General features: G+C 43.7%; 1 protein-coding gene across 5 annotated transcripts; it reads left to right on the top strand.

The window, feature by feature from the left end:
* The first annotated feature begins 4,481 nt into the window (after positions 1-4,481).
* On the top strand, positions 4,482-23,950 carry LOC124021797 (NACHT, LRR and PYD domains-containing protein 3-like). 5 transcript variants are annotated; one of them, XM_046336923.1, is made up of 9 exons: positions 4,482-4,593; positions 12,850-12,966; positions 13,323-13,407; positions 13,534-13,762; positions 15,332-17,123; positions 17,608-17,781; positions 20,868-21,041; positions 21,325-21,371; positions 23,072-23,950. In XM_046336923.1, exons 2-9 carry the CDS (start codon positions 12,899-12,901, stop codon positions 23,611-23,613), a joined length of 3,111 nt encoding a protein of 1,036 aa, XP_046192879.1. In that variant the 5' UTR covers positions 4,482-4,593; positions 12,850-12,898; the 3' UTR covers positions 23,614-23,950. The 5 variants fall into 5 exon arrangements, with proteins under 5 accessions (XP_046192879.1, XP_046192880.1, XP_046192876.1 ...); XM_046336920.1 differs by lacking the exon at positions 4,482-4,593 and adding an exon at positions 5,814-5,986; XM_046336921.1 differs by lacking the exon at positions 4,482-4,593 and adding an exon at positions 5,814-5,986 and having other exon boundaries at positions 13,567-13,762.
* The last annotated feature ends 1,747 nt before the right edge of the window (positions 23,951-25,697 follow it).

The following is a 25,697-nucleotide window of genomic DNA, read 5'->3' on the forward strand; positions in this document are numbered from 1 at the left end:
GTCATGTTTGTCATTTATTATCTTGTCTTGTCCCTGTGCTTCCCATTCTATTCGTTTCCCTCTGCTGGTCTTATTTGGTTCTTTCCCTCCTTCTAGCCCTCTCTCTCCCCCTCCCTCTCTCACTCTCTCGCTCTCTCTTCTCTCTATCGTTCCGTTCCTGCTCCCAGCTGTTCCTATTCCCCTAATCATCATTTAGTCTTCCCACACCTGTTCCCGATCCTTTCCCCTGATTAGAGTCCCTATTTATTCCTTTGTGTTCCGTTCCTGTGCCGTCAGTTCCTTGTATTGTATTCACCATGCTGTGATTGCGTTTCGCCCTGTCCTGTCGTGTTTTTTGCCGTGATTGTGTATCACCCTGTCCTGTCGTGTTTTGTGCCTTCATCAGACGCTGCGTGTGAGCAGGTGTCTCAGTCGACTACGGCCTGCGCCTACCCGAAGCGACCTGCAGTCTGTGGCCGCTTCTCCAGCTGTTTTCCCCTCTACAAATCTAGAGGATGTCAGTTATTCCGTTTTGAACATTATTAAACTCTGTTTCTGTTAAGTCGCTTTTGGGTCCTCTCTTCACCTGCATGACAGAAGGAACTGACCAAGGAATGGACCCAGCGACTTCAGACGCTGTTTACACTGCCGTCAAGATCCAAGGAGCCATGCTCGGCAGACACGAGCAGGAATTGTCTGCTGCTCGCCATGCCGTGGAGAACCTGGCCGCTCAGGTTTCCGACCTCTCTGGACAGTTCCAGAGTCTACGTCTCGTGCCACCTGTTACTTCCTGGCCTGCCGAGCCTCCAGAACCCAGGGTTAATAACCCACCTTGCTACTCCGGGCAGCCCACTGAGTGCCGCTCCTTTCTCACGCAGTGTGAGATTGTGTTCTCTCTCCAACCCCACACATACTCTAGAGAGAGAGCTCGGGTTGCTTACGTCATTTCACTCCTTACTGGCCGGGCTCGAGAATGGGGCACAGCTATCTGGGAGGCAAGGGCTGATTGCTCTAACAGATTCCAGAACTTTAAAGAGGAGATGATTCGGGTTTTTGACCGTTCAGTTTTTGGTGGGGAGGCTTCTAGGGCCCTGGCTTCCTTATGCCAAGGTGAACGGTCCATAACGGATTATTCCATTGAGTTTCGCACTCTTGCTGCCTCTAGTGAGTGGAACGAGCCGGCGCTGCTCGCTCGTTTTCTGGAGGGACTCCACGCAGTGGTTAAGGATGAGATTCTCTCCCGGGAGGTTCCTTCAGATGTGGACTCTTTGATTGCTCTCGCCATCCGCATAGAACGACGGGTAGATCTTCGTCACCGGGCTCGTGGAAGAGAGCTCGCATCAACGGTGTTTCCCTGCTCCGCATCGCAACCATCTCCCTCCTCTGGCTTTGAGACTGAGCCCATGCAGCTGGGAGGGATTCGCATCTCGACTAAGGAGAGGGAACGGAGGATCACCAACCGCCTGTGCCTCTATTGCGGAGTTGCTGGACATTTTGTTAATTCATGTCCAGTAAGAGGCCAGAGCCCATCAGTAAGCGGAGGGCTACTGGTGAGCGCTACTACTCAGGTCCCTTCATCTAGATCTTGTACTACTATGTCGGTCCATCTACGCTGGACCGGTTCGGGTGCTACATGCAGTGCCTTGATTGACTCTGGGGCTGAGGGTTGTTTCATGGACGAAGCATGGGTTCGGAAACATAACATTCCTTTCAGACCGTTAGACAAGCCTACGCCCATGTTTGCCTTAGATGGTAGTCATCTTCCCAGCATCAAATTTGAGACACTACCTTTAACTCTCACAGTATCTGGTAACCACAGTGAGACTATTTCTTTTTTGATTTTCCGTTCACCGTTTACACCTGTTGTTTTGGGTCATCCCTGGCTAGTATGTCATAATCCTTCTATTAATTGGTCTAGTAATTCTATCCTATCCTGGAACGTTTCTTGTCATGTGAAGTGTTTAATGTCTGCCATCCCTCCCGTTTCTTCTCTCCCTACTTCTCAGGAGGAACCTGGCGATTTGACAGGAGTGCCGGAGGAATATCATGATCTGCGCACGGTCTTCAGTCGGTCCCGAGCCAACTCCCTTCCTCCTCACCGGTCGTATGATTGTAGTATTGATCTCCTTCCAGGGACCACGCCTCCTCGAGGTAGACTATACTCTCTGTCGGCTCCCGAACGTAAGGCTCTCGAGGATTATTTGTCTGTGTCTCTTGACGCCGGTACCATAGTGCCTTCTTCTTCTCCGGCCGGGGCGGGGTTCTTTTTGTTAAGAAGAAGGACGGTACTCTGCGCCCCTGCGTGGATTATCGAGGGCTGAATGACATAACGGTTAAGAATCGTTATCCGCTTCCCCTTATGTCATCAGCCTTCGAGATTCTGCAGGGAGCCAGGTGCTTTACTAAGTTGGACCTTCGTAACGCTTAATCTCGTGCGCATCAGAGAGGGGGACGAGTGGAAAACGGCGTTTAACACTCCGTTAGGGCATTTTGAGTACCGGGTTCTGCCGTTCGGTCTCGCCAATGCGCCAGCTGTTTTCAGGCATTAGTTAATGATGTTCTGAGAGACATGCTGAAATTTTTGTTTTTGTCTATCTTGACATATCCTGATTTTTTCTCCGTCACTCGAGATTCATGTTCAGCACGTTCGACGTGTTCTACAGCGCCTTTTAGAGAATTGTCTCTACGTAAAGGCTGAGAAGTGCTCTTTTCATGTCTCCTCCGTTACTTTTCTCGGTTCCGTTATTTCCGCTGAAGGCATTCAGATGGATTCCGCTAAGGTCCAAGCTGTCAGTGATTGGCCCGTTCCAAGGTCACGTGTCGAGTTGCAGCGCTTTTTAGGTTTCGCTAATTTCTATCGGCGTTTCATTCGTAATTTCGGTCAAGTTGCTGCCCCTCTCACAGCTCTTACTTCTGTCAAGACGTGTTTTAAGTGGTCCGGTTCCGCCCAGGGAGCTTTTGATCTTCTAAAAGAACGTTTTACGTCCGCTCCTATCCTCGTTACTCCTGACGTCACTAGACAATTCATTGTCACGCTTCAGAGGTAGGCGTGGGAGCCATTCTGTCCCAGCGCTTCCAGTCTGACGATAAGGTTCATCCGTGCGCTTATTTTTCTCATCGCCTGTCAGAGCGCAACTATGATGTGGGTAACCGTGAACTGCTCGCCATCCGCTTAGCCCTAGGCGAATGGCGACAGTGGTTGGAGGGGGCGACCGTTCCTTTTGTCGTTTGGACAGACCATAAGAACCTTGAGTACATCCGTTCTGCCAAACGACTTAATGCCCGTCAAGCTCGTTGGGCGTTGTTTTTCGCTCGTTTCGAGTTTGTGATTTCTTACCGTCCGGGTAGCAAGAACACCAAGCCTGATGCCTTATCCCGTCTATTTAGTTCTTCTGTGGCTTCTACTGATCCCGAGGGGATTCTTCCTTATGGGCGTGTTGTCGGGTTGACAGTCTGGGGAATTGAAAGACAGGTTAAGCAAGCACTCACGCACACTAAGTAACCTCCTTTTCGTTCCTGTTTCCACTCGTCTGGCTGTTCTTCAGTGGGCTCACTCTGCCAAGTTAGCTGGTCATCCCGGTGTTCGAGGCACTCTTGCGTCTATTCGCCAGCGCTTTTGGTGGCCGACTCAGGAGCGTGACACGCGCCGTTTCGTGGCTGCGTGTTCAGACTGCGCGCAGAAGAAGTCTGGTAATTTCTGCTTCTGCTCCTGGTCTTGCTGGGTCTCAGTCTGTTCCCTGCCATCGCATCTCTCCTGTTATTGTCCCTGCCCTTGCTGTGTCTCAGTCTGTCCCTAGTTCTCATTTTTTTTTAGAGTAGTACCCTAGTTTCCCTTTTTATCGTTTTTCGTTACGGTCCTGAGGAGAGGAGTTGGGTTCTTTCTCGGGACGTGCTGGACCGTTTGATCTATGATTTCCTCCGTTGCCGCCAATGGTGAGTGGGGGTACTGTCATGTTTGTCATTTATTATCTTGTCTTGTCCCTGTGCTTCCCATTCTATTCGTTTCCCTCTGCTGGTCTTATTTGGTTCTTTCCCTCCTTCTAGCCCTCTCTCTCCCCCTCCCTCTCTCACTCTCTCGCTCTCTCTTCTCTCTATCGTTCCGTTCCTGCTCCCAGCTGTTCCTATTCCCCTAATCATCATTTAGTCTTCCCACACCTGTTCCCGATCCTTTCCCCTGATTAGAGTCCCTATTTATTCCTTTGTGTTCCGTTCCTGTGCCGTCAGTTCCTTGTAAATGCTGTGATTGCGTTTCGCCCTGTCCTGTCGTGTTTTTTGCCGTGATTGTGTATCACCCTGTCCTGTCGTGTTTTGTGCCTTCATCAGTTTGTCTCAGTCGATATAATACCTGCAGTCTGTGGCCGCTGCTGTTTTCCCCTCTACAAATCTAGAGGATGTCAGTTATTCCGTTTTGAACATTATTAAACTCTGTTTCTGTTAAGTCGCTTTTGGGTCCTCTTTTACCTGCATGACATTTTGACCAGATATTATTGCATCCAAAGTTCAACTGTACATAGAACATAGATACAGAGATATTTGTCATCAGGAAGGTGCTCTCTCAGCAGAACGGAAAATATCTCAATGTCTTGAGTTCTGGTTGTGAATTCAGGCTACAAGGTAAGACTCTTCCCAGGGATTATTGTAAAATGTGTAGAGACATTAAGTGTATGTTGTTATTTTACTAGTGAATGACAGTTAAAATAGTCAAACCTAACAGTCCATTTCACCTGCGACAGCTACGTGACAGTTCAATCATACAAAATGGCGCTAACTGGGCGTAGGCAAGTCAAATGTAAAAAACATATAGTTCATATATCGTATTGTAGGATGCATATATCTGGTTATTTTACAATTTGTAAAAATGTTCATGTATCATAGTTCTAAATCATCTTTCAGAATATCAAAACATTTGTTGTTTTTAAAAATTAGAATGAGCTCCTGCTTCTTGTGTAATTTGGTATGAAACCACAAATACTTTCCTTAACATTGTTATTATGAATTAAATTCAATAATAGCATAAGAATAGCATGGCTGTTGAACAAAGCAGCACACGAGAATGAGTGAAATGATTAAAAGACAAAGTGAGAATTTATTATTATTATTATTATTGCATTGTTATTATCAATAGTTTCTCTACATGGAGAAGAGGTGAAACACATCAGTCACCACTACATGTTCATGTGATGCATTAAATCACCTGACTGTTTGGATGTGTCTGTTAGGAAATGTTTTATTTCTAAGAGATAATGAATACAAGAGAACAATTGACATTCCATAATTATTTGTCACTGTGTTAACCACAACCAACATGTTGGATCTCTGTTTAGGGGTCAGTGCTCTGAAATGAGTCTCTCTGGGGAGAGAGAGGAGGGGGGCCCTGCCTCTAAAATGAGTCTCTCTGGGGAGAGAGAGGAGGGGGGCCCTGCCTCTAAAATGAGACTCTCTTGGGAGAAAGAGGAGGGGGTCCCTGTCTCTAAAATGAGTCTCTCTGGGGAGAGAGAGGAGGGGGGCCCTGCCTCTAAAATGAGACTCTCTGGGGAGAGAGAGGAGGGGGGCCCTGCCTCTAAAATGAGACTCTCTTGGGAGAAAGAGGAGGGGGTCCCTGTCTCTAAAATGAGTCTCTCTGGGGAGAGAGAGGAGGGGGGCCCTGCCTCTAAAATGAGACTCTCTGGGGAGAGAGAGGAGGGGGGCCCTGCCTCTGAAATGAGACTCTCTGGGGAGAGAGAGGAGGGGGGCCCTGCCTCTAAAATGAGACTCTCTGGGGAGAGAGAGGAGTGGGGCCCTGCCTCTAAAATGAGACTCTCTGGGGAGAGAGAGGAGGGGGTCCCTGCCTCTAAAATGAGTCTCTCTGGGGAGAGAGAGGAGGGGCTCCCTGCCTCTAAAATGAGACTCTCTGGGGAGAGAGAGGAGGGGGTCCCTGCCTCTAAAATGAGACTCTCTGGGGAGAGAGAGGAGGGGTCCCTGCCTCTAAAATGAGACTCTCTGGGGGACATGACTCCAAAGCCAAGAGGTGAGATGACAGTGTCATTTAAGAACTTTATTTCTAAATCATTAAATCCCCCCAAAATTCACATTTAAAAAAAACAATTCATCAGAAATGATTGCTTATTAGGTACCTTAATGTGTCTGTAACATATTTAGCTAAGAATAGAATTTACAGGGAAATAGGAACGGTTGAAAAGTCACAATATCAGTTTAAAATGATCTTTAGAAATAGTAGTGCTGGGGGATTTGGAAAGACATAGTCAGTCAATCAACAATAGAATAATACACGTTTGAAAAATATCTTTAACTGACAGTCTGTGGATACTATGAGACGAGAAAGGTTCAAATGCATGTAAGACTCACAACACAGTTGAATGATATATGTCAGGTGGAAATGAAGAGGACGTTCTACAGAGACAGGTGGACTGGGCTGAGAGGAGCAGAGGGGTGCGATTCAAATAGCTCACGATGGGTAATAGTCATTACTGTAAACATTATAGATGTCATTACTGTAAACATTATAGATGTCATTACTGTAAACATTATAGATGTTATTACTGTAAACATTATAGATGTCATTACTGTAAACATTATAGATGTCATTACTGTAAACATTATAGATGTCATTACTGTAAACATTATAGATGTCATTATTGTAAACATTATAGATGTTATTACTGTAAATATTATAGATGTTATTACTGTAAACATTATAGATGTCATTATTGTAAACATTATAGATGTTATTACTGTAAACATTATAGATGTCATTATTGTAAACATTATAGATGTTATTACTGTAAATATTACAGATGTCATTACTGTAAATATTACAGATGTCATTACTGTAAACATTATAGATGTTGTTACTGTAAACATTATAGATGTTGTTACTGTAAATATTACAGATGTCATTACTGTAAACATTATAGATGTCATTACTGTAAACATTATAGATGTTATTACTGTAAACATTATAGATGTCATTACTGTAAACATTATAGATGTCATTACTGTAAACATTATAGATGTCATTACTGTAAACATTATAGATGTCATTACTGTAAACATTATAGATGTCATTACTGTAAACATTATAGATGTCATTACTGTAAACATTATAGATGTCATTACTGAAAATGTTATAGATGTCATTACTGTAAACATTATAGATGTCATTACTGTAAACATTATAGATGTCATTACTGAAAACGTTATAGATGTCATTACTGTAAACATTATAGATGTCATTACTGTAAACATTATAGATGTCATTACTGAAAACGTTATAGATGTTATTACTGAAAACGTTATAGATGTTATTACTGTAAACATTTTAGATAGTTATTAGTTATTTATTTACATTTGACTGTGTTAAACCTAGCAGTGCTATTTATTTCTCTGAGAGTGAGGCAGATATATATTATTACTGTGTAAAACCTAGCAGTGCTACAGATTTCTCTGAGACTGAGGCAGATATATATTATTACAGTATAAAACGTAGCAGTACTACTGATTTCTCTGAGACTGAGGCAGATACATATTATTACAGTATAAAACGTAGCAGTACTACTGATTTCTCTGAGACTGAGGCAGATATATATTATTACAGTATAAAACGTAGCAGTACTACTGATTTCTCTGAGACTGAGGCAGATATATATTATTACAGTATAAAACGTAGCAGTGCTACTGATTTCTCTGAGACTGAGGCAGATACATAGTATTTAGCATAAAAAAAACATGATTATTTGTCTCTCTGAAATGAAACCATCAAGTGATAGATTTGAAACAAACACATGTCTGTCATTGAACAACCCCATGATTTGACCGTTAAGAAACGCACCCAATTCTTTCATAATTTCTTAAACAATAAAAGCTAATTTACCAACATTTCTGAAAGTGGATATAGCATTTTGGGAATGAAACTTTTCTTATGTTTCCCCATCTGAGCTCAGAGTAGATGAGAGATGTAATGTTTGTCTCTGTTGTTGTCATGTTTGTCATTTATTGTCATGTCTTGTCCCTGTGCTCCCCATGCTATTCATCCCTCTCTCTCCCCCTCCCCCTTTCACTCTCTCGCTCTCTCTTCTCTCTGTCGTTCCGTTCCTGCTCCCAGCTGTTCCTATTCCCTAATCATCATTTAGTCTTCCCACACCTGTTCCCGATCCTTTCCCTGATTAGACTCCCTATTTATTCCTTTGTGATCCGTTCCTGTTCGATCGGTTCCTTGTTTTGTATTCCATGCTGTAATTGCGTTTCGCCCTGTCCTGTCGTGTTTTTGCCGTGATTGTGTATCACCCTGTCCTGTCGTGTTTTGTGCCTTCTTCAGATGCTGCGTGTGAGCAGGTGTCTCAGTTGACTACGGCCTGCGCCTACCCGAACCTGCAGTCTGTGGCCTATTATTTTCCCCTCTACTATCTAGAGGATTTCAGTTATTCGGTTTTGAGCATTAATAAACTGTTTCTGTTAAACATAACAGAAGGAACCGATCAAAGAATGGACCCAGCGACTTCTGAAACTTAGATCCAAGGAGCCATGCTCGGCAGACACGAGCAGGAATTGTCCGCTAGGCCGTGGAAAACCTGGCTGCTCAGGTTTCCGACCTCTCTGGACAGTTCCAGAGTCTCGTCTCGTGCCACCTGTTACTTCCTGGCCTGCCGAATCTCCAGAACCTAGGGTTAATAACCCACCTTGCTACTCCGGGCAGCCCACTGAGTGCCGCTTGAGATTGTGTTCTCTCTCCAACCCAACACATACTCTAGATTTTTACTCATCTCACTCCTCACTGGCCGGGCTCGAGAATGGGGCACAGCTATCTGGGAGGCAAGGGCTGTTTGCTCTAACGATTTCCAGAACTTTAAAACAGTTTTTGGTGGGGAGGCTTCTAGGGCCCTGGCTTCCTTATGCCAAGGTGAACGGTCCATAACGGATTATTCCATTGAGTTTCGCACTCTTGCTGCCTCTAGTGAGTGGAACGAGCCGGCGCTTCGCTCGTTTTCTGGAGGGACTCACGCTGTGGTTAAGGATGAGATTCTCTCCCGGGAGGTTCCTTCAGATGTGGACTCTTTGATTGCTCTCGCCATCCGCATAGAACGACGGGTAGATCTTCGTCACCGGGCTCGTGGAAACGGTGTTTCCCTGCTCCGCATGCAGCCATCTCCCCCTCTGGCTTTGAGACTGAGCCCATGCAGCTGGGAGGGATTCGCATCTCGAATAAGGAGAGGGAACGGAGGATCACCATGTGCCTCTATTGTGGAGTTGCTGGACATTTCGTTAATTCATGTCCAGTAAAAGCCAGAGCTCATCTGTAAGCGGAGGGCTACAGGTGAGCGCAACTACTCAATCTCTCCATCAAAGTCCTGTACTGTTTGTCGGTCCACCTACGCTGGACCGGTTCGGGCGCTACATGTAGTGCCTTGATAGACTCTGGGGCTGAGGGTTGTTTCATGGACGAAGCATGGGTTCGGAAACATGACATTCCTTTCAGAGAGTTAGATAAGCCTGCCCATGTTCGCCTTAGATGGTAGTCATCTTCCCAGTATCAGATTTGAGACACTACCTTTAACCCTCACAGTATCTGGTAACCACAGTGAGACTATTTCTTTTTGATTTTCCGTTCACACACCTGATCCCTGGCTAGTATGTCATAATCCTTCTATTAATTGAGTAATTCTATCCTATCCTGGAACGTTTCTTGTCATGTGAAGTGTTTAATGTCTGCCATCCCTCCCGTTTCTTCTGTCCCTACTTCTCAGGAGGAACCTGGCGATTTGACAGGAGTGCCGGAGGAATATCATGATCTGCGCACGGTCTTCAGTGTCCCGATCCCTTCCTCCTCACCGGTCATGATTGTAGTATTGATCTATATTATACTCTCTGTCGGCTCCCGAAACGTAAGGCTCTCGAGGATTATTTGTCTGTGTCTCTTGAGTAGTGCCTTCTTCCTCTCCGGCCGGGGCGGGGTTCTTTTTGTTAAGAAGAAGGACGGTACTCTGCGCCCCTGCGTGGATTATCGAGGCTGAATGACATAACGGTTAAGAATCGTTATCCGATGTCATCAGCCTTCGAGATTCTGCAGGGAGCCAGGTGCTTTACTAAGTTGGACCTTCGTAACGCTTTTTTATGTTTTGAGTATTCTGCCGTTCGGTCTCGCCAATGCTAGCTGTTTTTCAGGCATTAAATGATGTTCTGAGAGACATGAACATTTTCGTTTTGTCTATCTTGACGATATCCTGATTTTTCTCCGTCACTCGAGATTCATGTTCAGCACGTTCGATGTTCTACAGCGCCTTTTAGAGAATTGTCTCTATGTAAAGGCTGAGAAGTGCTCTTTTCATGTCTCCTCCGTTACTTTTCTCGGTTCCGTTATTTCCGCTGAAGGCATTCAGATGGATTCCGCTAAGGTCCAAGCTGTCAGTGATTGGCCCGTTCCAAGGTCACGTGTCGAGTTGCAGCGCTTTTTAGGTTTCGCTAATTTCTATCGCGTTTCATTCGTACTCAAGTTGCTGCCCCTCTCACAGCTCTTTTCTGTCAAGACGTGTTTTAAGTGGTCATTCCGCCCAGAGATCTTCTAAAAGAGTTTTACGTCATCCTCGTTATCCTGACGTCACTATTCATTGTCGGGTTGAAGAGGTATGGGAGCCATTCTATCCCAGCGCTTCCAGTCTGAATAAGGTTCATCCTTGCGCTTATTTTTCTCATCGCCTGTCGCCATCTGAGAACTATGATGTGGGTAACCGTGAACTGCTCGCCATCCGCTTAGCCCTAGGCGAATGGCGACAGTGGTTGGAGGGGGCGACCGTTCCTTTGTCGTTTGGACAGACCATAAGAACCTTGAGTACATCCGTTCTGCCAAACGACTTAATGCCCGTCAAGCTCTTGGGCGTTGTTTTTCGCTCGTTTCGACCGTCCGGGTAGCAAGAACACCAAGCCTGATGCCTTATCCCGTCTGTTTAGTTCTTCTGTGGCTTCTACTGATCCCGAGGGATTCTTCCTTATGGGCGTGTTGTCAGGTTAACAGTCTGGGGAATTGAAAGACAGGTTAAGCAAGCACTCACGCACACTTTGTCCTAGTAACCTCCTTTTCGTTCCTGTTTCCACTGGCTGTTCTTCAGTGGGCTCACTCTGCCAAGTTAGCGGGTCATCCCGGTGTTCGAGGCACTCTTGCGTCTATTCGCCAGCGCTTTTGGTGGCCGACTCAGGAGCGTGACACGCGCCGTTTCGTGCTGCCTGTTCGGACTGCGCGCAGACTAAGTCGGGTAACTCTCCTCCTGCCGGTCGTCTCAGACCGCTCCCCATTCCTTCTCGACCATGGTCTCACATTGCCTTAGACTTCATTACCGGTCTGCCTTTGTCTGCGGGGAAGACTGTGATTCTGACGGTTGTCGATAGGTTCTCTAAATGGCACATTTCATTCCCCTCGCTAAACTTCCTTCCGCTAAGGAGACGGCACAAATCATTATTGAGAATGTATTCAGAATTCATGGCCTCCCGTTAGAATTTCAGACAGAGGTCACTTTCACGTCACAGTTTTGGAGGGAGTTCTGTCGTTTGATTGGTGCGTCCGTCAGTCTCTCTTCCGGGTTTCATCCCCAGTCTAACGGTCAAGCAGAGAGGGCCAATCAGACGATTGGTCGCATACTACGCAGCCTTTCTTTCAGGAACCCTGCGTCTTGGGCAGAACAGCTCCCCTGGGCAGAATACGCTCACAATTTTCGTCTGCTACCGGGTTATCTCCGTTTCAGAGTAGTCTGGGTTACCAGCCTCCTCTGTTCTCATCCCAGCTTGCCGAGTCCAGCGTTCCCTCCGCTCAGCGTTTGTCCAACGTTGTGAGCGCACCTGGAGGAGGGTGAGGTCTGCACTTTGCCGTTACAGGGCACAGACGGTGAGAGCCGCCAATAAACGCAGGATTAAGAGTCCAAGGTATTGTTGCGGCCAGAGAGTGTGGCTTTCCACTCGCAACCTTCCTCTTACGACAGCTTCTCGTAAGTTGACTCCATGATTCATTGGTCCGTTCCGTGTCTCCCAGGTCGTCAATCCAGTCGCTGTGCGACTACATCTTCGTCGCGTCCATCCTGTCTTCCATGTCTCCTGTGTTAAGCCCTTTCTTCGCACCCCGTTCGTCTTCCCTCCCCCTCCCGTCCTTGTCGAGCGCACCTATTTACAAGGTACATAAAATTATGGACATGCGTTCTGGGGACACTCACCAATACCTAGTGGATTGGGAGGGTTACGGTCCTGAGGAGAGGAGTTGGGTTCCGTCTCGGGACGTGCTGGACCGTTCGCTCATCGATGATTTCCTCCGTTGCCGCCAGGATTCCTCCTCGAGTGCGCCAGGAGGCGCTCGGTGTTGGGGGTACTGTCATGTTTGTCATTTATTGTCATGTCTTGTCCCTGTGCTCCCCATGCTATTCGTTTCCCTCTGCTGGTCTTGTTTGGTTCTATCCCTCTCTCTCCCCTCCCCCTTTCACTCTCTCGCTCTCTCTTCTCTCTGTCGTTCCGTTCCTGCTCCCAGTTCCTATTCCCCTAATCATCATTTAGTCTTCCCACACCTGTTCCCGATCCTTTCCCCTGATTAGACTCCCTATTTATTCCTTTGTGATCCGTTCCTGTTCGAATTCCATGCTGTAATTGCGTTTCGCCCTGTCCTGTCGTGTTTTTGCCGTGATCACCCTGTCCTGTCGTGTTTTGTGCCTTCTTCAGACGCTGCGTGTGAGCAGGTGTCTCAGTTGACTGGCCTGCGCCTACCCGAAGAGTCTGTGGCCGCTTCTCCAGTTGTTTTCCCCTCTACTATCTAGAGGATTTCAGTTATTCAGCATTAATAAACTCTGTTTCTGTTAAGTCGCGTTTGGGTCCTCCTTCACCTGCATAACAGTTGTTTTGAAGCCCAATCAAGCAGGAGAGACCAGCCTCCCCTGTACCCAGCTGTCTGTCCATGAAGAGTGACCGGTCTATGGGTCATCCTATCATGTTTAGAGAGGGAGACTTTTCTACTGGACAAAGGTAAGAAGAACTGATGGGTCCTGGTCAGTGAGTTAAACAACACTGTCTCTAGTCATTTCTCCTTTCCCATTTATTCTTGTTGTTTTCATAATCCACAGGCAAACCATTTTTCAATTTTTACTAAAACAATATGAAACAAACAAAACATTACCTGTGTGTGTGTGTGTGTGTGTGTGTGTGTGTGTGTGTGTGTGTGTGTGTGTGTGTGTGTGTGTGTGTGTGTGTGTGTGTGTGTGTGTGTGTGTGTGTGTGTGTGTGTGTGTGTGTGTGTGTGTGTGTGTGTGTGTGTGTGTGTGTGTGTGTGTGTGTGTGTGTGTGTGTGTGTGTGTGTGTGTGTCCTCATGTTTTGTCCACAGAAACCAACAAGAGAGATCAGAGTCAGAGATTCTCAGTGGTCAGTCTTCCCAGAGTCAGCAAACAGACCTGGCCTCTATATTCAGTGTATGTGGTCCTGTTATGTATATTTGTTTTTGTTTACCTCAAGTAAAGTTGATCTGTCAATCATTAATTTGTGTGTTAATGAGAAAGCATTTATCTTGCTTAACTTATTTACTTAACCTATTTCAGTTGCTTGAAGAGAATTTTATGACATTTGTAAAGAACGAGCTGAAGAGGTACAAGAGGATTCTTAGTCCAGAACTCCCAGAAGGCTTTGAGAGTCAGAAGCAGGATAAGGAAGTGGTGGATGCTGAAGATGAGAAGCAGGAGAGCAGTGCCAGAGAGGGAGCTCTGAAGATCACACTGCACGTCCTGAGGAAAATGAACCAGAAGGAGCTTGCTGACACACTGGAGAAAAGTAAGAGCTGTCTGCCTCATGTTGAATGCTGTTTTATAACAAACATTTAAAAGTTGTAGCTCAAGTACAGCTAAAATAGCTTTGTAACTCAATGATATTGTAGAAGCCTTAATACAACACTTAGTGACCTCATCAAGTAGCAGCAGCGATGTGTTGTGGTGATTAATTTAGAGAGAGAGAGAGAGAGAGAGAGAGAGAGACGAGGAGAGAGAGAGTGAGAGACGAGGAGAGAGAGGCGATCACAGAAATCCAGATTAACAGTTTCTTTGGGGCTAAAGAATTATGGAGACACTTCAAGAGAGTCAGAACAGACTAGCTAAATCACATACCACAGTATGAAGTAGGTTTGTGTGCTAAAACAGTACAAACTGTTCAGGTTCAAAGCTGAAGTCAGCAACCAGTTTAAAAGAGGCTTAGTTGTAACTGGAATATTCAACAAATCTCCAACTGACTTCATGATTCCACCCCTCGTCCCAGTCTGTCTCCTTACCTTGATGTATTGCTTGATCCAGAAGTGGCTGCTCAATGCCTCTCAGTTCTGAAAGCAGCAGATGTAGACAAGCCAGAGACAGAGAGAGAGAGACAGAGAGAGAAGAGAGAGAGAGAGAGACGAGGAGAGAGAGAGAGAGAAGAGGAGAGAGAGAGAGAAGAGGAGAGAGAGAGACACGAGGAGAGAGAGAGAGAGAGACGAGAGAGAGAGAGAGAGAGAGAGAGACGAGGAGAGAGAGAGAGAGAGACGAGGAGAGAGAGAGAGAGACAAGGAGAGAGAGAGAGAGAGAGAGAGAGAGAGAGAGAGAGAGAGAGAGAGACGAGGAGAGAGAGAGAGAGAGAGACGAGGAGAGAGAGAGAGAGAGAGAGAGAGACGAGGAGAGAGAGAGAGAGAGACGAGGAGAGAGAGAGAGAGAGAGAGGAGAGAGAGAGAGAGAGAGAGAGAGAGAGAGAGAGAGAGAGAGAGAGAGAGAGAGAGAGAGAGAGAGAGAGAGAGAGAGAGAGAGAGAGAGAGAGAGACGAGGAGAGAGAGAGAGACGAGGAGAGAGAGAGACGAGGAGAGAGAGAGACAGAGAGAGACCTTCTGACCTTCGTTCTTTTGTTATGTCTTTGTTTTAGTATGGTCAGGGCGTGAGTTGGGTGGGTTGTCTATGTTCCGTTTTTCTATGTTGTGTTTTGAGTTTGGCCTGGTATGGTTCTCAATCAGAGGCAGGTGTCGTTAGTTGTCTCTGATTGAGAATCATACCTTTCCTTTTGTGTTTATTTTCCGTGTTTGTTTCCACACGGAACTGTTTAGGTTTTGTTTTGTCGTTTATTGTTTTGTTCTTATTAAAAACCAAGATGAACACTTACCACGCTGCGTATTGGTCCGATCCTTGCTACTCCTCCTCAGAAGAGGAAGAGGAAAGTCGTTACACAACATTAATGATACCATCAATAATAATAATAATAATAATAATATAATCAGTCACTCCAGTGTGTAATGCATTATGAAATCATGTACACATTTTTAAGGGAAAACATTATTATAATGTATAACTTTATAACAGTCCAACAACACTGTGTTATTTCTTCATTCAGATGAACTTGCTGTGATTTGCCAACGTGAACTCAAATCTAATCTAAAGAAGAAGTTTCAATGTGTATTTGAGGGGATCGCTAAACAAGGAAACCCAACACTTCTCAATAAGATCTACACAGAGCTCTACATCACAGAGGGTGGAACAGGAGAGGTCAATAATGAACATGAGCTGAGACAGATTGAGACAACAACCAGGAAACAAGCAAGACCAGAGACTGCAATCAAATGTAATGAAATCTTCAAACCCTTAACTGGACAAGACAAACCTATCAGAACTGTGTTGACAATGGGAGTCGCTGGCATTGGAAAAACAGTCTCTGTGCAGAAGTTCATTCTGGACTGGGCTGAAGGAAAAGCAAATCAGGATGTCCAATTTGTTTTTTCATTCCCTTTTCGGGAGCTGAATTTGATGAAAGAGGACAAACACACTTTGATTGAACTTCTCAATCACTTTTCAATGGAAACCAAAGAATCAAGAATTTCCAACTACGACAAGTACAAAGTTCTGTTCATCTTTGATGGTCTGGATGAGTGCCGACTGCCCCTAGACTTCCAGAACAACAAGATCTGTTGTGACGTCACAGAGTCAACCTCAGTGGATGTTCTGATGACAAATCTCATCAAGGGAAATCTCCTTCCCTCTGCTCTCCTCTGGATAACTACCCGACCTGCAGCAGCCAATAAGATCCCTTCAGGGTTTGTTGACCAGGTGACAGAGGTACGAGGGTTCAATGATCCACAGAAGGAGGAGTACTTCAGGAGAAGATTCAGTGATGAGGACCTGGCCAGCAGAATCATCTCACACATAAAGACATCAAGGAGCCTCCACATCATGTGCCACATTCCAGTCTTTTGTTGGATTTCTGCAACAGTACTTGAACCAATGCTGAAACATAAGAGAGAAGAGATGCCCAAGACTCTGACTGAGATGTACACACACCTTGTGGTGTTTCATACCAAACAGAAGAATGAAAAGTATCTTGGGAAAGAAGAGAGCGGTCCAGACTGGAATAAAGAGAGCATTCTGTCACTGGGAAAACTGGCTTTTCAACAGCTTGTGAAGGGCAATCTGATTTTCTATGAAGAAGACCTGAAAGAGGCTGGCATTGATGTCAATGAAGCCTCAGTGTACTCAGGATTGTGCACACAGCTCTTTAAAGAGGAATGTGGGCTGTACCAGGACAAGGTGTACTGCTTCGTTCATCTGAGCATTCAGGAGTTTCTGGCTGCTGTATATGTGTTCCTCTCATTCAGCAACAACAATGGGAATCTAATGTGCAAACCTCAATCCAGGTCCAGGAACATTTTTGCGCTGTTCAGAAACAAGCCTGAAGTTACTTTCTACAAGAGTGTTGTGGATAAAGCCTTACAAAGTGAGACAGAAAACCTGGACCTTTTCCTCCGCTTCATTCTGGGCCTCTCACTGGAGTCCAATCAGAAGCACTTAGGAGGTCTACTGACAACGATAGGAAGAAGTTCACAGACCCATGAAGAAACAGTCAAGTACATCAAGGAGAAGATCAGGGAGAATCCCTCTCCAGAGAGGTGCATCAATCTGTTCCACTGTCTGAATGAACTGAATGACCATTCTCTAGTGGAGGAGATCCAAAGCTACCTGAGATCAGGAAGTGTCTCCAGTGATGAACTCTCACCTTCACGGTGGTCAGCTCTGGTCTTTGTGTTGCTGACTTCAGAAAAGGAGCTGGATGTGTTTGACCTGAAGAAATACTCCAGATCAGAGGAAGGTCTTCTGAGGCTGCTGCCAGTGGTCAAAGTCTCCAGAGCTGCTCTGTGAGTAAATACAAATACATTTAAGTACTAATCATCAGGAAGAAATATTCACTTTAGAGAAAAATATGAATAGTTGAAAAACATATTTACTCAGTGCATTGCTGTTCACATTAGTATAATAATGGTAGTATCTGGGATCTACATCTGTTTATATGAGTTACTGTGCTGTTACTAAGCTGTAACGCATTACGGCAGTGTTACGTTACTACACCTAATAGGAAATGCACATGCACACTGGGGTGCCGGGAACTGTAGAGCACGAGGGGTTCTGACTAAATGAAAACTAACTGTACTCCCGTCTCCTGCTTGGTCATTTCTCCACAACACAAATATTACAACAATGTGACCATACATTTCTAGGAGATTAAAGATTAATCTATATGTTGTTTGAGAGAATAAACCAAATGAATCTGCAATTGTCCTCCTACAATCCTGGTGTTAAATGAACAGTGTGTTTGTGAAGTCATGATGATCTCTTTATCAGGCTGTCAGGCTGTGGAGTCACAGAGGAAGGTTGTGCTTCTCTGGTCTCAGCTCTGAAGTCAAACCCCTCACACCTGAGAGAGCTGGATCTGAGTAACAATGACCTGAAGGATTCAGGAGTGAAGCTGCTCTCTGCTGGACTGGGGAATCCCCACTGGAAACTGGAGACTCTGAGGTCAGTATTCCTGTATTTGGTCAACAAGTGATAGCTGTTCACCAGATCCACATGTGTTTACCAGGCACATAGTCCACACCATATGTGTGTTTACAGTGAAGTTTACAGGTTTAAATTTGCTGCTATGCTCCTGTATTTTGGATTTTAGAAAAAAGTTTAATATTAGGTGACAGTACAGAATGTCACCTTTAATTAGAGGTTAATGGTGAGAGATTAGAATGTCACCTTTAATTAGAGGTTAATGGTGAGAGGTTAGAATGTCACCTTTAATTAGAGGTTAATGGTGAGAGGTTAGAATGTCACTTTTTATTAGAGGTTAATGGTGAGAGGTTAGAATGTCACCTTTAATTAGAGGTTAATGGTGAGAGGTTAGAATGTCACCTTTAATTAGAGGTTAATGGTGAGAGGTTAGAATGTCACCTTTAATTAGAGGTTAATGGTGAGAGGTTAGAATGTCACCTATTATTAGAGATTAATGGTGAGAGGTTAGAATGTCACCTTTAATTAGAGGTTAATGGTGAGAGGTTAGAATGTCACCTTTTATTAGTGATTAATGGTGAGAGGTTAGAATGTCACCTTTAATTAGAGGTTAATGGTGAGAGGTTAGAATGTCATCTTTAATTAGAGGTTAATGGTGAGAGGTTAGAATGTCACCTTTAATTAGAGGTTAATGGTGAGAGGTTAGAATGTCACCTTTAATTAGAGGTTAATGGTGAGAGGTTAGAATGTCACCTTTAATTAGAGGTTAATGGTGAGAGGTTAGAATGTCACCTTTAATTAGAGGTTAATGGTGAGTGGTTATAATGTCACCTTTAATTAGAGGTTAATGGTGAGAGGTTATAATGTCACCTTTAATTAGAGGTTAATGGTGAGAGGTTAGAATGTCACCTTTAATTAGAGGTTAATGGTGAGAGGTTAGAATGTCATCTTTAATTAGAGGTTACTGGTGAGAGGTTAGAATGTCACCTTTAATTAGAGGTTAATGGTGAGAGGTTAGAATGTCACCTTTTATTAGAGGTTAATGGTGAGAGGTTAGAATGTCACCTTTTATTAGAGGTTAATGGTGAGAGGTTAGAATGTCACCTTTAATTAGAGGTTAATGGTGAGAGGTTAGAATGTCACCTATTATTAGAGATTAATGGTGAGAGGTTAGAATGTCACTTTTAATTAGAGGTTCATGGTGAGAGGTTAGAATGTCACTTTTAATTAGAGGTTAATGGTGAGAGGTTAGAATGTCACCTATTATTAGAGATTAATGGTGAGAGGTTAGAATGTCACCTTTAATTAGAGGTTAATTGTGAGAGGTTAGAATGTCACCTTTAATTAGAGGTTAATGGTGAGAGGTTAGAATGTCACCTTTAATTAGAGGTTAATGGTGAGAGGTTAGAATGTCACCTTTAATTAGAGATTAATGGTGAGAGGTTAGAATGTCACCTTTAATTAGAGGTTAATGGTGAGAGGTTAGAATGTCACCTTTAATTAGAGGTTAATGGTGAGAGGTTAGAATGTCACCTTTTATTAGAGGTTAATGGTGAGAGGTTAGAATGTCACCTTTAATTAGAGGTTAATGGTGAGAGGTTAGAATGTCACCTATTGTTAGAGATTAATGGTGAGAGGTTAGAATGTCACTTTTAATTAGAGGTTAATGGTGAGAGGTTAGAATGTCACTTTTAATTAGAGGTTAATGGTGAGAGGTTAGAATGTCACCTTTAATTAGAGGTTAATGGTGAGAGGTTTGAATGTCACCTTTAATTAGAGGTTAATGGTGAGAGGTTAGAATGTCATCTTTAATTAGAGGTTAATGGTGAGAGGTTAGAATGTCACCTTTTATTAGTGATTAATGGTGAGAGGTTAGAATGTCACCTTTTATTAGAGGTTAATGGTGAGAGGTTAGAATGTCACCTTTTATTAGAAGTTAATGGTGAGAGGTTAGAATGTCACTTTTTATTAGAGGTTAATTGTGAGAGTTTAGAATGTCACCTTTAATTAGAGGTTAATGGTGAGAGGTTAGAATGTCACCTTTAATTAGAGGTTAATGGTGAGAGGTTAGAATGTCACCTTTTATTTAGAGGTTAATGGTGAGAGGTTAGAATGTCACCTTTAATTAGAGGTTAATGGTGAGAGGTTAGAATGTCACCTTTAATTAGAGGTTAATGGTGAGAGGTTAGAATGTCACCTTTAATTAGAGGTTAATGGTGAGAGGTTAGAATGTCACCTTTAATTAGAGGTTAATGGTGAGAGGTTAGAATGTCACCTTTAATTAGAGGTTAATGGTGAGAGGTTAGAATGTCACCTTTAATTAGAGGTTAATGGTGAGAGGTTAGAATGTCACCTTTAATTAGAGGTTAATAGTGAGAGGTTAGAATGTCACCTTTAATTAGAGGTTAATGGTGAGAGGTTAGTATGTTTTGTTGTAGCCTCTGTAACTCTCTCTCTCTTTATTATTAATGCTTCATTCATGATCTTTCTTAATCATGGCAGTGACAAGGTTGACGTAGTCATTGTCACGAAGGAATATGAGACCAAATACTAACACTTTTGACTACTTTAATAGACTATAAGTTAATTGGCCAGAATACTTATGACTTCTTCAGGTAGGGGGACTAGATACATGAATGACTTTTCATTCTCTAAACGTGAAACAGACATGTGTAAAAGAATACCCTGAAATTGAAGAAGACGTTATATACTGTCAATTTAAATAAAACATTTGATCTCAAATCCAAAAATGCTGGAGTGCCGGAGGCACATTTAAAATGTTAGCTTCACTGTCAAAATAGATATGGTGTGGACTGTGTACTCAGTACAATCTAAGTCTGATACCTCACTGTCTGTCTTCTGACTGATACTGCTTTTTAAACTGGTCTGGTCAGTCTACTCAAATATTTGGACTTTATATTTTTCTCTCTACAAGCCATACTTTGATTTTTTTTGTAATTTCTAAAAAATGATATACATTAATTTATGAATAGATATGAAAGGTTGCTGGACATTGATATATCTGAATATGTTGAAGAAATATACTGCCACTATTTTCACCACTAAAGAATAGCAGTGTGATTTTAATATGATTTGACTCTTTGCAGGCTGTCAGGCTGTCTAGTCACAGAGGAAGGCTGTGCTTCTCTGGTCTCAGCTCTGAGGTCAAACCCCTCACACCTGAGAGAACTGGACCTGAGCTACAATCACCCAGGAGACTCAGGAGTCAGACTGCTCTCTGCTAGACTGGAGGATCCACACTGCAGACTGGAGAAACTCAAGTATGTAGAAGGTTTATGTCAATGTTCATATCAGACATGTTTGAGTTATCAGGCTAGTTAAGACAAACATTCTTACCACCACTTGGACAACGTTATATGCTGTGTGTGTGTGTGTGTGTGTGTGTGTGTGTGTGTGTGTGTGTGTGTGTGTGTGTGTGTGTGTGTGTGTGTGTGTGTGTGTGTGTGTGTGTGTGTGTGTGTGTGTGTGTGTGTGTGTGTGTGTGTGTGTGTGTGTGTGTGTGTATCACTCAATGACTGTCTGTTCTTCTGCTTACCGCTACAGTGTGGAACATGGTGGAGAGAACAGAATGAAACCTGGGCTTAGAAAATGTGAGTGTTGACTACTGTGAAGAATATGACTAAGAATAAGTCTTAATTCAAGTTTAGTCAAAGTCAAAGACCACCATCATTACTTACTTGGTCATATTACATACAATCTGTAGTTCTACAGAAGCAGAAATCAGGGACACCAACGTTTAGAAAGAGTAGCTTTGGCAGTGTGTGTGTATGTGTGTGGTGTGTTCGTGTACGCTAGAAATGTGTGTTTATGCATGCATACAGGTGTGTGTGTTCAGGATGTGTGTGTGTGTGTGTGTGTGTGTGTGTGTGTGTGTGTGTGTGTGTGTGTGTGTGTGTGTGTGTGTGTGTGTGTGTGTGTGTGTGTGTGTGTGTGTGTGTGTGTGTGTGTGTGTGTGTGTGTGTGTGTGTGTGTGTGTAATTAATGGGAATAAGTGTGTTTTATATTACCATACAGTATAACATATGACCATTCAACAAGTCTCAAGTTACCTTAACTTCTCCTTTTGATACCTAGAAACATCAACATTAAATTAATGAGTGTTTTTTTTCTTATTTTTATTGCACCTTTATTTAAAGTTATTATTATTATTCAAAGTCAAAATTGGCTACATCATTTTATTTTTTATTTCACATTTATTTAACAGATAGAAGGGCAGGCAGGGGGACAGACAGACAGGCAGGGGGACAGACAGACAGGCAGGGGGACAGACAGGCAGGCAGGGGGACAGACAGACAGGCAGGGGGACAGACAGACAGGCAGGCAGGGGGACAGATAGAAGGGCAGGCAGGGGGACAGACAGACAGGCAGCTAGGGGGACAGATAGAAGGGCGGGCAGGGGGACAGACGGGCGGGCAGGGGGACAGACGGGCAGGCAGGGGGACAGACAGACGGGCAGGCAAACACAGTGGCGCACACACACACAGGCAGGCAGTGACAGACATAGAGAGACAGGCAGGTTAATTACCAGTTGAGAACAAGTTCTAATTTACTGGGGCTGCAGGGTAGCCTAGTGGTTAGAGTGTTGGACTAGTAGCCGGAAGGTTGCAAGTTCAAACCCCCGAGCTGACAAGGTACAAATCTGTCGCTCTGCCCCTGAATAGGCAGTTAACCCACTGTTCCTAGGCCGTCATTGAAATAAGAATTAGTTCTTAACTGACTTGCCTGGTTAAATAAAGGTAAAATTAAAATGTTTAAAAAAAACATCTCCGCATTAATACTGGAGTGATAGATGTGCAGATGATGATGTGCAAGTAGAGATACTGGGGTGCAAAACAACAAGAGGGTAAGTAATAATATGGGGATGAGGTAGTTGGGTGTGATATTTACAGATTGGTTATGTACAGGTACAGTGATCGGTAAGCTGTTCTGACAGCTGATGCTTAAAGTTAGAGAGGGAGATATAAGACACCAGCTTCAGTGATTTTTGCAATTCGTTCCAGTCATTGGCAGCAGAGAACTGGAAGGAAAGGCGGCCAAAGGAAGTGTTGGCTTTGGGGATGACCAGTGAAATATACCTGCTGGAGCGCGTGCTACGGGTGGGTGTTGCTATGGTGACCAGTGAGCTGAGATAAGGCCAGGCTTTACCTAGCAAAGACTTATAAATGCCAGTGGGTTTGGCGACGGATATGTAGTGAGGGCCAGCCGACTAGAGCATTCAGGTCGCCAGGGAGTTAACATTCTAATGTGAATGATGATGATTTCTAACATTTTGTCTGGTTTCATCCACCAGATGCCTGTGATCTCACTCTGGACCCAAACACAGCACACAGACTCCTCTCTCTGACTGAGGAGAACAGAAAGGTGACACGTAGCAGGGAGACACAACCGTATCCTGATCACCAGGAGAGATTTGAGGTCTGGCAGCAAGTGCTGTGTAGAGATGGTCTGACTGGGCGCTGTTACTGGGAGGTAGAGGGGAGTGGGGGATTGGCTGACATTGGAGTGACATATAAAGGAATCAGCAGGAGAGGAGAGGGTAATGACTGTGTTATTGGATCCAATGACAAGTCCTGGAGTCTGTTCTGCTCTGACAGCAGTTACACTGTCAGGCACAATAATGTTCACATTACCTTAGACGTCCCCCCCTCCAGATCCCACAGACTAGGAGTGTATCTGGACTGGCCAGCCGGCACTCTGTCCTTCTACAGAGTCTCCTCTGACTCACTGACCCACCTGTACACATTCTACACCACATTCACTGAGCCCCTCTATCCAGGGTTTAAGGTTAATGATGTTGACTCCTCAGTGTCCCTGTGTCAGGTGGTCACATGATGTTGACTCCTCAGTGTCCCTGTGTCAGGTGGTCACATGATGTTGACTCCTCAGTGTCCCTGTGTCAGGTGGTCACATGATGTTGACTCCTCAGTGTCCCTGTGTCAGGTGGTCACATGATGTTGACTCCTCAGTGTCCCTGTGTCAGGTGGTCACATGATGTTGACTCCTCAGTGTCCCTGTGTCAGGTGGTCACATGATGTTGACTCCTCAGTGTCCCTGTGTCAGGTGGTCACATGATGTTGACTCCTCAGTGTCCCTGTGTCAGGTGGTCACATGATGTTGACTCCTCAGTGTCCCTGTGTCAGGTGGTCCTTGTGTCAAACACAACATGATGTTTCACTCTAATCATGTGTTTTATGTTTGATCAAAATATGACATTTAAATACATGGAGGAACACACCAGTTTGGATCAATTTATTCCTGGAAATAATAACCATGGTAACTCTGTGTCAATGGACACACACACTCGCACACTGGACACACAATAACACACACTGGACAAACTGGACACACAATAACACACACTGGATATATATAGATATAACAGAAGCTAATAGAACCAGGACACTCTGTCACAAGATATAACAGAAGCTAATAGAACCAGGACACTCTGTCACAAGATATAACAGAAGCTAATAGAACCAGGACACTTTGTCACAAGATATAACATAAGCTAATAGAACCAGGACACTTTGTCACAAGATATAACAGAAGCTAATAGAACCAGGACACTTTGTCACAAGATATAACAGAAGCTAAGATATAACAGAAGCTAATAGAACCAGGACACTTTGTCACAAGATATAACAGAAGCTAATAGAACCAGGACACTTTGTCACAAGATATAACAGAAGCTAATAGAACCAGGACACTTTGTCACAAGATATAACAGAAGCTAATAGAACCAGGACACTTTGTCACAAGATATAACAGAAGCTAATATAGAACCAGGACACTATGTCACAAGATATAACAGATACTACGAAGCCTGATTTCAGTCTGAACTCATCTTTAACCAAATGTGTAGCAGCAGTTTGTAATTGTATGGTAGAATAGCTGTGCTCATAATCCTTATACCTCTTCATGGACTACAGTTGAACATTGTCTTGTTTTAGGGTGTGAACTGGTATGGTCTGATTTGAATTACAGCAGTTATTTTAACAATGCTGGTTATAAATATTGTTGACCTTCATCCAAGGAGACCTTGACTTGCATTACACTCGCTGCAGAAAAACATTTTCATGAAATGATGTGACTTCTAGTTAGAGAAAATGATTCCTATAAACGTGCCCTGATACAAGCAAGAAACAAGTTCTGGATGAAACAGAATGTGGCATATCTGTTTGATAGTTCACACATTCATCAGTCAGGGTCACTATCTTGTCATGTTTTTGACTAACCACAGTGGAACATTCTAGTCTTTAAGGACATTAACTGGCAGAACAGGTTTCAGCAAAGTATGGTGTCATTGTTTTCAGGAAGGTGTGCCCATGGTCTTTGTACTGCGGTACAAAGGCAAAGAGAAGTTTACGTAAACAGCCAATCTGATAAAAACTGCATTAAAGTTAGTTTTTTTTGTCCATGCATATCAACCATGACCACTGATCTGACCTATGACCCCTAAAATACTGATACTGCACTCGGCCTTTGCATGACCTTAAACAGCTGTATGGGTAATGCAAAAGCAGAGTAGAGTATCTAGAAATGTAAATGTGTTGATCCAACATTTAGTTGTTTTTCTGTTTGATGGAAACAGTTTGAGTTCTAACTACATTCCAACTGTATTAATGGTGTTTTGTAGTTTTGTTGTCATGTTTTGAATGTTGTATTGTAGTGACCCTCAACTGTATTTAATGGTGTTTTGTAGTTGTGTTTTCATGTTTTGACTGATGTATTGTAGTGACCCTCAAGCTGTTTTTAGCCATAAGGTTATTTAATCACGGAGAATGTTCATACGTAATAAATATTTGATTTTGTATTACTATCAATGCTGTCATTTTCTTTATGTTCGCTATTATTTCTATATTTTGTTTAGCTTTCTTACCATTATCTGGGTATTTATTCTCTCACACACACACACA

Source organism: Oncorhynchus gorbuscha, unplaced genomic scaffold (genome assembly GCF_021184085.1).
Source record: "Oncorhynchus gorbuscha isolate QuinsamMale2020 ecotype Even-year unplaced genomic scaffold, OgorEven_v1.0 Un_scaffold_1213, whole genome shotgun sequence".
Classification (NCBI taxonomy): Eukaryota; Metazoa; Chordata; class Actinopteri; order Salmoniformes; family Salmonidae; genus Oncorhynchus; species Oncorhynchus gorbuscha.